This window comes from Pelophylax lessonae, assembly GCF_965119305.1.
Source record: "Pelophylax lessonae genome assembly, chromosome: 3".
Classification (NCBI taxonomy): domain Eukaryota; kingdom Metazoa; phylum Chordata; class Amphibia; order Anura; family Ranidae; genus Pelophylax; species Pelophylax lessonae.
This window is the reverse complement of record NC_138770.1, coordinates 479,847,212-479,864,443: the sequence shown is the minus strand read 5'-3', so window position 1 is coordinate 479,864,443 and position 17,232 is coordinate 479,847,212. Positions and strand designations below refer to the sequence as shown.

General features: G+C 42.9%; 1 protein-coding gene across 1 annotated transcript in view; it reads left to right on the top strand.

The window, feature by feature from the left end:
* Nucleotides 1–17,232, top strand: part of LOC309549438 (protein unc-93 homolog A-like) — a 911,642-nt gene that overhangs the window by 315,057 nt on the left and 579,353 nt on the right. Inside the window, exon 4 of the mRNA XM_082249731.1 lies at nt 980–1,117. Coding sequence (XP_082105857.1) covers nt 980–1,117 — 138 coding nt within the window. The remainder of the gene's footprint in view (nt 1–979; nt 1,118–17,232) is intronic.

Here is a 17,232-nt window from a genome sequence, read left to right as displayed (position 1 = left end):
CTTTGTGCCTGGAAAAAAGCGAACAACCATGGCATCCAAAAAGCTTTTTTTTTTTGGTGCAACTGGAAAACAGCGACAGCGAAAACTGAGTTACTTGAAGAACTGAGCAATTGTGATTCGTGGGAAAATTTGTCATTAGGTACGGAAAGTGACGACAGCGACGATTCTGATGTTTCTTTCTGGCACGTAGAAATTGGAAATTCTGAAGAATCATTTCATATACTTCCCAAATTCCACAAGCTATGTGCCAGAAAGAGACATCAGAATCGTCGCTGTCGTCACTTTCCGTACCTGATGACAAATTTTCCAATGAATCGCTATTGCTCAGTTCTTCAAGTAACTCAGTTTTGCTGTCGCTGTTTTCCAGTGAATCTAAAAGTGCATCTGCGCAAAAAAAAAAAGTTTTTTGGACACCATGGTCGTTCTCAATTTTCCAGGCACAAAGAACTGGAAAAGCACAAGCAGGACACAAGCAGGACAAAAGTCACCAGGTGCAATCTTGTGGTAAAATTGCATGATACAGTGTAATCCGTTAGGATCACAACTTGGTATCATGTAATTTTTGTTTGAATAGTATTTACATGTTTGAATTTGCCGCCGGTTCCACCCCCCTGTGTCATAACGCTCGCTCGCAGGGAAGGGAATCGGAAGGCAGTTGCCGGCATCTGCTGAGCACAGAGCAAGAGGACAGCGGGAGGAAGGTTGGAGGACGGCAGGGGGAGGACAGCGGGAGATCGCAGGGAAGGTGAGTAAGATTCTGGGTGTGGTTTGGGGTTACCGCTTTTGGTACTGAAAATCAACCCCAAGCCACACTCAGGAATACCACTAGGGAGGTTAATGGACTGTTAATTTTTATTGTTATTTTTGTCAGGACTTTTTCTTTAAGTCCAGTTAATATATTCTCTATACTGAGTATCTGTTCGGCTTTTTATTTGAATATTTTGTTTCATTCATTTTTATTTTTTGTTTTTTCATGTAGGGTTTGATTTAAGCTTATCAAACTATACATACTGTGGGGCAAATGACTGTCCAAATTTGGATGACAGCAAAATGAATACAACACGTTCCCAACAGCCAGCAATATACTTAATTTATACTCTTTTGGGTGTGTACACAGGTGAGTCTTATTTTTTTGGTTTTGTAATAAAAGAAAATAAAAAATGAAAATACAATATGTGAGGTATACAGCTGAACTGAATAGTTCTGGGGAGAGTATCTCTCTATTTGTCCTGCTGCCAAGTCTCACTGCAACAGAAAACAATGGGAAATCTTAAATTTTACACTTTTTACTTGAGGAAGTCATCTATTGGGTAAACCGTTTCCCAGGAAAACTGTGTGAAGGGGATTTCCCTGCCCAAAAAGACTCTAGTGGCAAAAACAAAGATAATATCAAAATTAATAATGAGCTGGTTACCATTGATACTGAGCAATTAGTATAGAGGCTTATCAAATGTACAGATATACATCCATTTCTCATGAATGGATATTGAGTCTGTGCCTACTTTCTGAATAGATATTATTCAAATGTCAACATAATGAGTTCACCTGCATTTACTCATGTATAATTTTGTACCACAGTTTTTTTTTAAATGGAGTAAAAACTGAGAACCACGCCATCCATAAAAGTCCAGCATTTAATAGCCATTTCTTGCACTCCTACTCCACTCTCCTGCCTAGTTGTAGAGTTAAGCAGATTAGAGGGAGGTGGGTACATATGTATCTCCAGTTTAACTACATCAGACTATTTATACATATATTCCACTTACAAGTATATTTCCTAAAACTATTTAGTAACCCTGAACACTAAATGTTACATAGTTACATAGTTGGTGAGGTCGAAAAAAGATATCAGTCCATCCAGTTCAACCTATGATGTGTGTGTGTGTTTGATGTTAACCGCACATTGTATACCCCTTTATGTTGTGGTCTTTAAGGTGCCAGTCTAATAATTTTTTGAAACTATAATTTTTTTTGAAACTATATAAACTACCTATGATGTGTGTGTGTGTGTTTGATGTTAACCGTACATTGAAACTATCGATACTCCCCGCTGATACCAGTGCTTGTGGAAGAGAATTCCACATCCCCACTGCTCTGACAATAAAGAACCCTCGTACGTATTTTAAGGTTAAACCATTTTCCCTCTAGTTTTAGTGAGTGGCCACGTGTCTTATTGTATTCCCTTTCTCTGAAAAGTTTGTTCCTTTTGCTAGGGTCACCAGTACAGTATTTGGACATTGATATATCCCCTCTCAAGCGTCTCTTCTCCAGAAATAATAAGTTCAATGCTTGCAGTCTTTCCTCATAGCTTAGATCCTCCATTCCCCTAATTATTTTTTTTGCCCTTCTCTGGACTCTCTCCAGTTCCAGCACATCCTTTCTGAGGACCGGTGCGCAGAACTGGACAGCATACTCCAGATGTGATCGGACCAGAGTCTTGTGAAGTGGGAGAATAATCTCTTTATTTCTGGAGTGAATCCCCTTTTTTATACAGTGGGTACGGAAAGTATTCAGACCCCCTTAAATTTTTCACTCTTTGTTATATTGCAGCCATTTGCTAAAATCATTTAAGTTCATTCTTCTTCCTTGTGAATGTACACATAGCACCCCATACTGACAGAAAAACACAGAATTGTTGACATTGTTGCAGATTTATCAAAAAAGAAAAACTGAAATATCACATGGTCCTAAGTATTCAGACCCTTTGCTGTGACACTCATATATTTAACTCAGGTGCTTTCCATTTCTTCTGATCATCCTTGAGATGGTTCTATACCTTCATTTGAGTCCAGCTGTGTTTGATTATACTGATTGGACTTAATTAGGAAAGCCACACACCTGTCTATATAAGACCTTCCAGATCACAATGCATGTCAGAGCAAATGAGAATCATGAGGTCAAAGGAACTGCTTGAAGAGCTCAGAGACAGAATTGTGGCAAGGCACAAATGTGGCCAAGGTTACAAAAAGATTTCTGCTGCACTTAAGGTTCCTAAGAGCACAGTGGCCTCCATAATCCTCAAATGGAAGACGTTTGGGACGACCAGAACCCTTCCTAGAGCTGGCCGTCCGGCCAAACTGAGCTATCGGGGGAGAAGAGCCTTGGTCAGAGAGGTAAAGAAGAACCCAAAGATCACTGTGGCTGAGCTCCAGAGATGCAGTCAGGAGATGGGAGAAAGTTGTAGAAAATCAACCATCATTGCAGCCCTCCACCAGTCGGGGATTTATGGCAGAGTGGCCCGACGGAAGCCTCTCCTCAGTGTAAGACACATGAAAGCCCGCATGGAGTTTGCTAAAAAACACCTGAAGGACTCCAAGATGGTGAGAAATAAGATTCTCTGGTCTGATGAGACCAAAATAGAACTTTTTGGCCTTAATTCTAAGCGGTATGTGTGGAGAAAACCAGGCACTGCTCATCACCTGTCCAATACAATCCCAACAGTGAAGCATGGTGGTGGCAGCATCATGCTGTGGGGGTGTTTTTCAGCTGCAGGGACAGGACGACTGGTTGCAATCGAGGGAAAGATGAATGCGGCCAAGTACAGGGATATCCTGGACAAAAACCTTCTCCAGAGTGCTCTGGACCTCAGACTAGGCCGAAGGTTTACCTTCCAACAAGACAATGACCCTAAGCACACAGCTAAAATAACGAAGGAGTGGCTTCACAACAACTCCGTGACTGTTCTTGAATGGCCCAGCCAGAGCCCTGACTTAAACCCAATTGAGCATCTCTGGAGAGACCTAAAAATGGCTGTCCACCAACGTTTACCATCCAACCTGACAGAACTGGAGAGGATCTGCAAGGAGGATCCCCAAATCTAGGTGTGAAAGACTTGTTGCATCTTTCCCAAAAAGACTCCTGGCTGTATTAGATCAAAAGGGGGCTTCTACTAAATACTGAGCAAAGGGTCTGAATACTTAGGACCATGTGATATTTCAGTTTTTCTTTTTTAATAAATCTGCAACAATGTCAACAATTCTGTGTTTTTCTGTCAGTATGGGGTGCTATGTGTACATTCATGAGGAAGAAGAATGAACCTAAATGATTTTTGCAAATGGCTGCAATATAACAAAGAGTGAAAAATTTAAGAGGGTCTGAATACTTTCCGTACCCACTGTACATGCCAGTATTCTGTTGGCTTTGCTTGCAGCGGCTTGCACTGCCAAGCCTGTTTTCCACTAGGACCCCCATGTCCTTTTCCATCTTAGATTCACCCAGAGGTATCCCCCTAGTGAGTAGCTTACGTTCGTGTTTCTGACGCTCAAGTGCATTACCTTACATTTTTCAACATTAAACCTCATCTGCCATGTAGTTGCCCACCCCATTATTTTGTTCAGGTCTGCTTGTAAGGTTTCCACAGCCTGCATAGAAGTTATTGCTCTACTTAGTTTAGTATAATCCGCAAATACCGAGATTGTGCTAGATATCCCCTCCTCTAGAATATTTATGAATAAATTAAACAGGATTAGTCCCATTACAGATCCTTGGGGGACCCCACTTTCCACACCCGCCCAATCCGAGTACTCCCCATTTATCACCACCCTCTGGACTCTCCCCTGGAGCCAGTTCTCTATCCAGGTACTCACCCTATGGTCCATAACTACGTACCTTAGTTTGTACAGTAAGCCTTTGTGGGGAACTGTGTCAAATGCCTTTGCAAAGTCCAGATACACCACATCCACAGGCCTTCCTTTATCTAGATGGCAACTCACTTCATCATAGAAGGTTAATAGATTGGTCTGGCAAGAGTGATTTTTCATGAATCCATGCTGATTACTATTAATAATACCATTTTCTCTCCTCGCCTTCCAGGACGGCCCAACATGAGAGATGATAGGCTCCTCCCCACAGGAAACACAATCAATCAACAGTTGTTAAAAGGCCCCACCCTTCCCTCTGCCCCTCAGTTTAGATTGTGTTCCTTCCTACAGCGAAACGTTTGTTGTTTTCACTTGACCTGCAGACTTTTGTAGTCCTATGGTCCCCCTGTTAGCCAGGTTCAGCAAATTGCCATGAGAGCTGAGCTCTACCTGCCACCTACTCAGGTTTCTCACAGGTCGCCCCCATGCATACAAGCCGTCAGTCACCTAGTGTGCCCCTCTAGGCTTGTCTCCGGCGCCAGCAGCTCTCCTCCACAGAAGGTTTTCTGAAAGCCCGCCGGACGGGCGCCTCAAGCCTCATCTTTGAAACCGGAACTTCCAGGATGCAGCACAGCGGAAGACAAAGTGTGGAGGAGACGCCGGACCCGCTTACTAGCGGGAAAGCAGACTCCCAGGCTACAGGAGCCTGGACAGCTGAAGGGGAAATAAAGCCCTCCACAACTTACCTTCCGGAGAAGGAGGATGGAAGGCCGGTCCAGTAGGCAGCCAAACCCAGGTCGAACCAGGTAAAAGTGCTGGAACATATCCTTGCATGTTGTTAAAGACTGCTGGGACTGAGTCCCGTTTCCCTGACCTTAGTCTGACTTACTTAGTGTCCGTTCTATGGTCCATGTATAATAAAAGAAAAGGATGCATCCGAACAGCTGCAAAGCAAGGAGGCCTACCGCAACCCACCTCAGGAGGAGGGGGAAGGTCGGTTTAGGTGGATACAGGTAAGCCCAGTCGGAACCAGGTAAGTGCTGCTTTTCCTTGACTGTTTGGGACTAATACCAGCATTAACCCTAATCCTTGGTAAGTGCCCATATGTTCACTCAGTGGGACCTGTAGCCAAAAAATTTACTGTGAGCAGGAAGAGTGATCTGGTGGTGGTTTCCTCTTCTCCTGTGAAATCCCCAGATGGGATATTAAGCTAGCTGATAAGGAGGTCTCAGGCTTAATAGAGTCCTCCTTCCAGGGAATAGTAAAGCCATGCTTTCCCTCAGCGGAACATGTAGCCGACTTACTATGAGCAGGAAGAGCGACCTGGTGGTGGTTTCCTCTTCTCCTGCAAAATCCCCAGATGGGATATTAATCGCTTGCCGACTGCTCACAGTATATTTACTGCGGCAGTCAGCCCCTCACAGGCAAAGTGACGTTAATTAACGTCACTAGCCTGGGAGGGTCTGGGGAGCGAGCGCGCGCTCCCAAACCCGCGCGGTCACTGATCCCCCCGCGCGTGTGACCGGCGGACCCGATGTCCGCCGGTCACTCGGCGATCGTCGGGGGAGAGGGAGAAAGTCAGGCGGCTTGTGTAAACAAGCCACCTGTCATTCTCCTCAGTGTAAAAACACTGATCACACGGTTCTACTATGTAGAACCGTTGATCAGTGTCCTTACACCTCAAGTCACAGCCAATCACAGTAAGAATCACGCCCCTAGGGACACACACAGCCCCTCCCTTTCAAATAAAGTTAACCCCTTCGCTACCAGTGTATTTTTACAGTAACAGTGCATATGTATAGCACTGATTACTGTAGAAATGTCACTGGTAACCCCAAAAGTGTCAAAAATGTCAGTCAAGGGTCCGATCTGTCCGCCCCAATGTCACAGTACCGCAAAAAAAAAAAATCGCAGATCGCCGCCATTACGCGTTAAAAAAAAAACAACAAAAATGACAAAAATCTTTCCCTTTGTTAGTAAACGCGATAACTTTTGCGCAAACCAATCAAAATACGCTTTTTGCGATTTTTTTTTTTTTTACCAAACATATGTAGCATAAAACAAATTGGCCGCAAATGTTAAAAAAATTAGATTTTTACATTTTTTGGGGGGGGAATTTCATATAAAAAAATGTGAAAATTATTGTTATTTTTGCAAAATTTACGCTCTTTTTTTGTTTATAGCGCAAAAAGTAAAAAGCGCACAGGTGAACAAATACCACCAAAGGAAAGCTCTGTTTGTGGGAAAAAAGGACGTCAAATTTGTTTAGGTACAGCATCGCACGACCGCGCAATTGTCCGTTAAAGTCACGCAGTGCTGAATCGCAAAATACCCCCTGGTCGTTTAGCAGCCAAATCCTCCGGGGCTTAAGTGGTTAAGCTAGCTGATAAGGAAGTCTCAGGCTTAATATAAGGGCCATGAACACTAGAAGACTTTTTCCTTTAGACTTACCAAAACCATATAATATGAGGTCAAACCTTAACACTTTCAATTTGTATGCAATCTGGCAGGCCCTTGCACTACATAGAAAAGGTAAATCTAGAGAAAATCTAACTTACAAAAGTTGAATAGTGTGTATCCAGCTTAAGAGTCCTCCTTCCAGGGGATAGTAAAGCCATGCTTTCCCTCAGTAGAGCATGTAGCCGACTTACTATGAGCAGGAAGAGCGATCTGGTGTTGGTTTCCTCTTGCCTTACGGAATCCCCAGATGGGATATTAAGCTGGCTGGTAAAGAGGCCTCAGGTTTAATGTAAGATTCCCCCTTCCATGTGTTCAGAAGGACAGTAAAGCAAAGCTGGGGCCGTGGTAGCCTAGGGAGCTTAGCAGCAGATTCCCTATTTACAGCCAGGTGTTCTTTCTCGGCTTGTGTACTCCCTCCCTTAATGAGGGTGATACTATCTGTTTTTCCTTAGCCCTGGATAACCCAGAAGCTGCACTTCTAGACCTAAGAAACAAGCACCATTCCCCCCAAAGACTGCAGCTGGACCTTTGCCACAGCTTCCTGATTAAATCAGAAAGTGCTGAGAGTTTTTTTTTTTTTAACTCTGATAACGGTAATTTTAGTGAAGGAGTGGCACCTGTATGGACACTTTCGGTTTGTGTGCAGTCAGGCAGATCCTTGCACTGCATGGAGAAGATAAATCTGAGAGTAATCTAACAACGAGGGTTGTTTTGTGTGTATCCAGCCTTAGAATCTCTTACAGGCTACTACTACCACTAAGTAAGCTACTCTTTCCTGAGGGATTAAAAACAGACTTGGCTTTGGTGTGTAAGGCTACATTTACGCTGGAACCAGGCCAGAGTCACGCGACTGGCAGTGCGATTTTGCAGTGCGACTTAGATACACCTTTTTTATGCAATTTTTTGATCTAATATTGCAGTTTCTGACTAGAGGGCGTGTCAGGCTGGTGCAGGCACCTTTTATTAAGAGTCGTTGCAGCATTAATTCGCACAGGACCAGGGAAGGTCGCATGACAAGTCGCACCAGTAGAACAAAACTTAAGGGGTGGGACCCCTAGTGTTTGAACTACTACCCATCCCGGGTCGAACTAGATGCATTACTGTCTGCAACTCTAGTCGATAAATTTTTGTTAAGTACAAAAATCTCTGTACAAACAGCTACGTATATGTGTTTAATGGTGGTTTGTCCAGTCTCTTTAGGGGCTGATTGCCTTCAAACAAAAGGTTATGTCCAGCCCTTCATGTGAAGAGACTGAAGTAATTGATCTCCAGACCTGTGCTCGTTAAGATCTCATATGCTGAAAAAACTTGGATTCCCACCTGGGTGGAAAGGCCTCCGGGGGAGGAAGGTTTAATAGAGTCCTCGGCTGGTTATTCTTGGAATGGAAATCACCAAGACTTGACTTTTTGCCTGGTTTGGTGGCTTCTTACAAATACACAATACGGAAGCTCATTGGTGTCTTTGAAGTGTTTTGTGGTCGACTATCAAAAACACGCAGCTTTGGTTGTCTGTCTTTTTGTCTGTCTAGTTCGGCTATATGGTACCTTTTCTACTAAAAATGCTCCACATGGAAAATTGGGGATGTCTGCGGTTAAAACCTATTACACCTTTTTCTTCAGCATATCAGAAATGCACTACATTGTTGGTAGCAACATTTCTGTTGGTTACTTGGTGGTAACCTGACTACTAAGTCAGAAATGCACAAGGGCCAGAGTCAGGTCTATTATAACTGCACTGGTGCTAACAAAAGGAGCAACTTTAAAGCGATTGTTAGTAACCTCGGCTACACAGCTGTACCAGGTTACTATTCAGAAATATGCAACCGTATGTTTGGTAGTGGCATTTCAAAGTATCCTTTCGGACATTACAAAAACGCTGGAGGTTTATGGTAACATTTCAGTTACACGACTATACCATGTGACCATTTAGAAATGCACGGCATAAAGACACAATATTGCAAATTTTGTTGTAACTTTTGTTGCCTGCCTAGTACATGCCCTATACCATGTTACCATGCAAAACGCACACCATCAAATATGGATAGTCAAGCTGTACCTGGTTACTAATCAGATATATGCAACTTTGTTGTTAACAGTGTTTTGGCACCATATGACTACATCTGGTGGCCAAGTATAAACGCACAATATGGACATGGCTAGTGTCCTTGGTACCCTGTTGACTATCAAAAATCCACAACATGGATGTATAGTGGTTTTATGGATATATAACTATACCTTGTTGTTCATCAGAAACGAGAAAACTTAAAAGTTTGTATCCCTTCTGCTATGTTGGTTATATGAAGGTACCTGGTCAGGTATCAGCAATATGCAACATGGGAGTTGGCGTCCCTTCTGTTCTTATATGGACTTATTGCTGATCGTGCTACATTTTTAGAAATACACAGCAGGCATGTGCTTGTGTCTTTCCGTTCCTTTACATGTGGCTGCAGTTTCGGTATACTCAAAAAGGCAGAAGCTCGGGTCTTCCTATTTTATAACCCGTGTTTTATTACACTTATAAAAAATATATATATATATAAATATATATATATATTTATACACAACTAAAAAGTTAATGTTGTGTCCTGTTTGGTCTAGTTTATCCATAACGGCACCTCAGAAATACACATGTATGTCTACATCCTTTTTTCTCTGGGGTAGTGCGTTAGTAACGCACAATCGGTAATCTTCTATACTGGTGATATTATTTGCACATGTATCACCTTTGTCACAGACCTTATATCCCCAGGGAAATGGAAGGCCCAGAAGCTTTGACTGCAGAAGCATCGGATACCACAAGACACAGTCCTTTTCTTATTAGGTCATACCAGAGGTCTTCCTCTGCTTAAAAACCTGGTAAGGTCATAGGACCCTAAAAGAGGGATAAAATATCCTCCTCTGGCCTTTAGGAACTCTTTGCATGGGAGTTTATCACTTCAGACAGAAGGGTAAGGGACGTGTTAGTCTAAAGAGTCAGTATCAGAACCTGTCTGACCCGAATGCCTTACACTGTAGGTTTACGTTTTGGGATGTATCCCTCCTGGGTACCCTACGGTATTGAAAGGGCTCAGCTCCTTTCCGCTGAATTGCGGACAGATCTATAAGGAGTTAGTTTATAGGGCCAGACCCCAGGGAGAATACCTGATCTCTACAATAGGGCCAAAATATTAATTTACCTAGCTCCTGTCTGCTTATGGTCGACAGATCTATAAGGTTGAACCTATAGAAGAGGTTCCCTTTTTACATTTGGTCCTCAAAACTAGCTTCCTGTAATTGTCACTTCAGCCAGAAGTGTAGGGGATTCACAAGATCTTTCTGGGAAAAGATCTTTTATGTTTATCTTCCCAGATAGGATTATTCGCAGGCCAGATCCCTTAGACCTGTCCAAGGTAACCTCTTCCTTTTACAGGAAGCAAGAAATAATTTTACCATCCTTGGGTGGTAACCCTAAGAATGCAAGATACATGAAATTTCACTGATTAGATGTGAGGAGCTGCCTCCTCAATTAATTATGGAGGACCAGGGGATTTGAGAGATCTAATCATCCGCTGATCCTCTACCCTGGACCAATAGGACTGCGGGCCTAAAAGCTTTCAGTCCCTAGGTGGTTTGGATAAGCCATTAACATGTCTTATGAAGTTTCAGGTGCTCCGGCATCAGCAAGCTAAAAGCACACTCAACAAGAAGCCCTAAAAACATCCTGGGCCGAAAAAACTGGAGCATCTGGAGAACAGAATACGGCCACCTGGTCCAGACATAGCACGGCTCTGAAGCATTACCATGTAGAAGTACTGTCTCAACTAGACCTAGCCTTTGGCCGGAAGGTCTTATAGGCAGTGGTCCCACCCTAAAGTAGGCCTATGAGTAATCTAGTATCCTCTCATGTTGGGCCGTCCTGGAATGCAAGGAGAGAAAACTTCCCGTTAGTTTACCGGTAACGGCTTTTCTGACGAGCCTTCCAGGACGGCCAGCCTACCCGCCCTGTTAAAAGGGTGCAAGTAAGAATAGAGTAAACTTAGGTGGTAAGTACCTATAGAATTTTTGGAACACTTCCCTCGGAAATGGTTGTGGAAGATACTTTTTTACAACTGAGGGGCAGAGGGAAGGGTGGGCCCTTTCAACAACTGTTGATTGATTGTGTTTCCTGTGGGGAGGAGCCTATCATCTCTCATGTTGGGCCGTCCTGGAAGGCTCGTCAAAAAAGCCATTACCGGTAAACTAACGGTAAGTTTTCATTACTAAAGACTTGTATATAGTCCCTTAGCATCTCCTCCAAAATCTTGCAGACTACTGATGTTAGGCTGACAGGTCTATAGTTACCCGGGATATATCTCAGTCCTTTTTTAATTATTGGTGCCACGTTGGCTTTTTTCCAATCAGCTGGTACCATTCCCGTCTGTAGACCATCCGTAAAGATCAAGAATAAGGATCTGGCTACCACCTGGCTGAGTTCCTTAAGAACCCTCAGGTACAAGCAATCCGGTCCCAGCAATTTATTTATGTTAAGTTTCTCTAGTTTAGTTCTAAGTATATCTTCTGTTAACCATGGGGGTACTTCCTGAGGTGTATCATTTAATTTCGCTTTACAAGCTGGGTTAGTGTAGCCCCCCAATTCTTTTGTAAAGACTGAAGAGAAGAAATTATTTAGCACTTTCGCCTTCTCACTTTCCTCTGTGGCCAGATTCCCTTTATCGTCTTTTATGGGGCTAATGTGTTCTGGTCTCGTTTTCTTACTATTTATATACTTAAAGAATTTCTTGGGTTTTTTTTTTTTTACTCTCTTCCGCTATATGTCTCTCAGATTAAATTTTAGCCGCCTTAATTTCGTCTTTACATTTCTTATTGCACTCTTTGTACTGTTGGATTGCTGCCAATGACCCCTCAGCCTTGTATTTTTTGAATGACTTTTTTGGTATTAATATGCCTTTTTATGTTGAAGTTTTGCCACACTGGGTTTATTTTTGCTCTTTTAAATGTATTCACCTTTGGAATGCACTGGCCAATCCCTTTCTTTAGTATGTTCTTGAAGCACTCCCATTTTTCCTCCGTGTTCTTTGTTCCTAGGGTTCTATCCCATTTGATATTTTCTAGCAAAGAGCACAGTTTTGGGAAGTTTGCTCTTTTAAAATTCAGTGTCCTTATATTACCCTTGTGTTTCCTATTACTATGAATAATACTGAAACTAATTGACCTATGGTCACTGTTTCTCAAGTTGCCCCGTATTTCCTTATCAGGTCAGGTCTGTATTGTTGGTAATCAGTAGGTCTAATACCGCATTGTTTCTTGTCAGTGCGTTCACCATCCGACCCATGTAATTATCCAGCAAAACATTAAGGTACTGCCGAGCCTTGGACGAATGCGCGGTTCCTTCTGCCCATTCTATATCTGGATAATTAAAGTCCCCCATTATTATTACATTTCCCACAATTGCTGCCATTCCAATCTATGAAAGGAGGTCCACCTCCCCCTCCTCCCTCTGGTTTGGGCGCCTATAACATACGCCCAAAATTACTTTCCCCATAGTGCCTTCCCTTTGAAGTTCTACCCATAGGGATTCTACCTCCTCCTTAGCTCCATTTTTAATATCGTCCCTCATATTTACCTGTACACTGTTCTTAATATACAGACATACCCCTCCCCCCTTTTTACCTTCTCTATGGAATACCCCTGAATCGTCGCTAGCCAATAATGAGAGCTGTCAAAACAAGTCTCTGAAATCCCCACAAAATCTAAGTCCTCCTTATGCATCAGCAGGTCCAGCTCTCCCATCTTGTTGGCCAGGTTTTTAGCATTGGTATACAAACCATTTTGTCCGGTTGCATATTATATAGTCGTTTGATGTTGTTTTTAGGCTGCTCTTTCGATTTTTCCCCATACCCACCTTGGGTTTAGGAACTCTGACCCTACCGCTATTGTCCCCATTTGTGCCCACTGAACCTTGCTCCTGGCTGGCTAATTCTACATCTGTACCCTCCCCCCATCACCTAGTTTAAAAGCCCCTCTAACTTGTTGACCATCTTCTCACCCAGTACGGTTGCACCCTCCCCATTTAGGTGCAATCCACCTGTAATGTTGAGTGAGGGTTTAGGAGATCTGTTAGATAAGCTGTTCCAGACTTTGGTGTTAAGGCTTCCTTTAAACCTAGTGGAAAATGGAAGATGAAATGTGTCAGAAAAAATTGCAAAAGGTTGACGTGAAGTGACAGTGCTCTTTTCTTCAATACCCAGTGGGAAAGGCGTAGACGCCTTTCATTTGACCAGGTATAGCCAACTATTCAGAGAGTCAAAGAGATTTATATTAAAGGAGGTACACTATTTCTTGTCTCACAATTTATTTTTGTTTGATGTGGCACTTCAATGGATATTAAGTTTACACCCACATAACTCACATCTTCAGAGGTAGCAACTAGTGTTGAGCGAACACGGACTGTATTATTCGTGTTCGTACCGAATAATTGGATTTTTTTACCCGAACACGAACCCGAAAACTTTACTGTATGTTCGGGTTTAAAATCCGTGTTCGGTCATTTTATTTCCGGGTTTGTATGTAATGGCGCGCTTTTAATGGCGGGCTTTCAACAGCCAATCAACAAGCGTTTAACTGGTGTGCCTTAAGCCATCCCAGCCATGCCTACTAATGTATTAGTAGCTGTGATTGGCCATCTGAAGCATGTGACCATGTCTTTATAAGTTCGAGACCCAGTGCCGCTGCGTCATTCTGCTGTAGTATAGGGACAGAGCACACCTCATACGTGCTGGCTGCTGATTAGGGACAGACAGTGAAAAATTATATTGTGTCTGAAAAGAATTCAGGGTCAGGTCGGAGTGCAGGCAGGGCGAGTTATTAGGGCATTTTAGGGCGAGGCTGGAGAATAGGCAGGGTCAGTGTTCTACATCGATTTTGCTGTGTGTGGGGTGGTGCAGTGAATACAATCTTTTTTCCCGCTGAGGAGGAGGGAGAAAAAAATCTTTTTTATCAGTCAGTTGTGTGCAGCGTTTTTCCTTCAGTGCTGCTGACTGTGATAATACACTGCTGTGTTCACATGTGCTATTATTGAGTGATTTTAAAATTTATACACTTTTTTCTATTCCACTATTCAATATACACCCTTTTGGGTTAAAAAAATTAAATTGTGGCATAGTCTGTACTAATCTATTTAAAAATTACAAACTTAAAGGGGAATTTTCTTTTTTTTTTCCCTTCATAGCCTGCAGCAGAGCTGACTGATATAAGACACTGCTGTGTTCACATGTGCTAGTGATTTTAAAATTTATACACTTTTTTCTATTCCACTATTCAATATACACCCTTTTGGGTTAAAAAAATTAAATTGTGGCATAGTCTGTACTAATCTATTTAAAAATTACAAACTTAAAGGGGAATTTTCTTTTTTTTTTTCCCTTCATAGCCTGCAGCAGAGCTGACTGATATAAGACACTGCTGTGTTCACATGTGCTATTGAAAAATCACCAATTTTATATCATATTTTCTATTCCGCTATTCAATCTACACCCTTTGGGGTAAAAACAATTAAATTGCGGGATAGTCTGTATCGGTACGTGTGAGATACACCTTTCCAATTTTTGGGGCGCATCTTCCAGCGCTGAGGATTGCAGGGTGCTTCAGTTTGCCTCCTGCCTGTTCCAAACTCCTCCTACTCCTCATCCTGCCTTTGGGGTACAAAAAATAGTAATCAGGGCCTAGTCTGGGTCTGTACGTGTGAGATACATACACCTTTTGATATCATATTTTCTATTCCGCTATTCAATCTACACCCTTGGGGTAAAAATAATTAAATTGCGGGATAGTCTGTATCGGTACTTGTGAGATAAACCTTCCAAATTTTGGGTATAAAAAACAAAACACAGAGCGCTACGAAGACCTCCAGCATATGAAGGGTGGATGAACAGAACTAATAAGCAGCTGAATCCAGGGAGGGGGGGGAGGGGAGGGAAGGGAAAAAAAAACAAAAAAAAAAAACACAGGCAATAAAAAAGGTTGTAGCTGCAAATGGACATAAGCATAAAATGGTACCATACAATAGGGGACAATGGGATACCATAAATAGGTTGATGATCCTAAAAGGGATAAAGTCCGTGGGCACTGAGCTGCTCTTCCACAGATGAGGAGGAAGAATCTGTACAGACAAAAAGAAGAGGGGAGAAGCGCTCTAAGTGCAGACAATTTATTGCAGATAACAAGGCAGGTGATATACACTCACTAGACATGAAGACTGAAAAGCTGTATGTGTCAAAGCAATCCTGCAGCCATCCTCTGGAAGGTGTCCTCTGGTCACAGGAAGCCGTATGCAGTACTGTCACTGGCGGTGGGAGGGAAGAAAGCCGGCTGTCTCCCACAACATCAGCGGTGAGCGGTCAAGCGGCTCGGATCTGCGGTTCCGTGTTGCGAGTGATGGATGGAGGCACTCTCACCCACAGGGATGGTGGGATCTGTCCGATGTGTTACGGCATGCACGACGCGTTTCTGAGCATGCGCGGGATCCTCTGCACCCGGCGCGCTCTTTCATCAGGTGCTAGAGTGCCGTAGTCTCTGTGGGGCTTTATGTAGTGCTGAACAAGAGGATAATTAGGCACAGCTGAAGTAAGGGGATGGCAACCGCCCACAGCACTGAGCAATAACCTAACCAATCAAACATTTTTGTAGCAATGGGAGAGATTAAAAACAACTTAGAAGTGGAGTGTGATCGGTCGGCTGCCCTTAAATACACATGTATGTGGGCTAGACAACCGCTTATCACAGTGATAGCAAACAATTAGGCAATACAAAACATATAATAAATGTAAAATAGGGGTAAGCCTGGGTTCATCAAGGCTTATGAAGAACATGTAAAAACTTTCCAGGTTTAAAACGATACAATTATAAAAATAAAAAAGTTAATAAAAAGCATCTTTAAAAGGTATATTTTAAGAGCTAATGCATAATACCTATACAGGCTTGCTTCATTTGCTTATGTGTTTCTCCATACCACAGCCTGTATAGGTATTATGCATTAGCTCTTAAAATATACCTTTTAAAGATGCTTTTTATTAACTTTTTTATTTTTATAATTGTATCGTTTTAAACCTGGAACGTTTTTACATGTTCTTCATAAGCCTTGATGAACCCAGGCTTACCCCTATTTTACATTTATTATATGTTTTGTATTGCCTAATTGTTTGCTATCACTGTGATAAGCGGTTGTCTAGCCCACATACATGTGTATTTAAGGGCAGCCGACCGATCACACTCCACTTCTAAGTTGTTTTTAATCTCTCCCATTGCTACAAAAATGTTTGATTGGTTAGGTTATTGCTCAGTGCTGTGGGCGGTTGCCATCCCCTTACTTCAGCTGTGCCTAATTATCCTCTTGTTCAGCACTACATAAAGCCCCACAGAGACTACGGCACTCTAGCACCTGATGAAAGAGCGCGCCGGGTGCAGAGGATCCCGCGCATGCTCAGAAACGCGTCGTGCATGCCGTAACACATCGGACAGATCCCACCATCCCTGTGGGTGAGAGTGCCTCCATCCATCACTCGCAACACGGAACCGCAGATCCGAGCCGCTTGACCGCTCACCGCTGATGTTGTGGGAGACAGCCGGCTTTCTTCCCTCCCACCGCCAGTGACAGTACTGCATACGGCTTCCTGTGACCAGAGGACACCTTCCAGAGGATGGCTGCAGGATTGCTTTGACACATACAGCTTTTCAGTCTTCATGTCTAGTGAGTGTATATCACCTGCCTTGTTATCTGCAATAAATTGTCTGCACTTAGAGCGCTTCTCCCCTCTTCTTTTTTTCCAAATTTTGGGCGCGTATCTTCCACCGCTGAGGATTGCAGGGTGCTTCAGTTTGCCTCCTGTTCGGACCTCCTCCTACTCCTCATCCTCATCCTGCCTTTAGGGTACAAAAAATTGTAATCGGGGCCTAGTCTGTGTTTGTACGTGTGAGATACACCGTTTTGTAAATTTCTTTCTATTCCTCTATTTAATATACACCCTGTTTGAGTGTGAAAAATTAAATTACGGCATAGTCTGTATCGGTACATGTGAGATACACCTTTTTAAATTTGTTTGGCGCATCTCCTTCCACCGCCGAGGATTGCAGGGCGCTTCAGTTTGCCTCCTGTTCCAAACTCCTCCTACTCCTCTTCCTCATCCTGCCTTTAGGGTACAAAAAATTGTAATCGGGG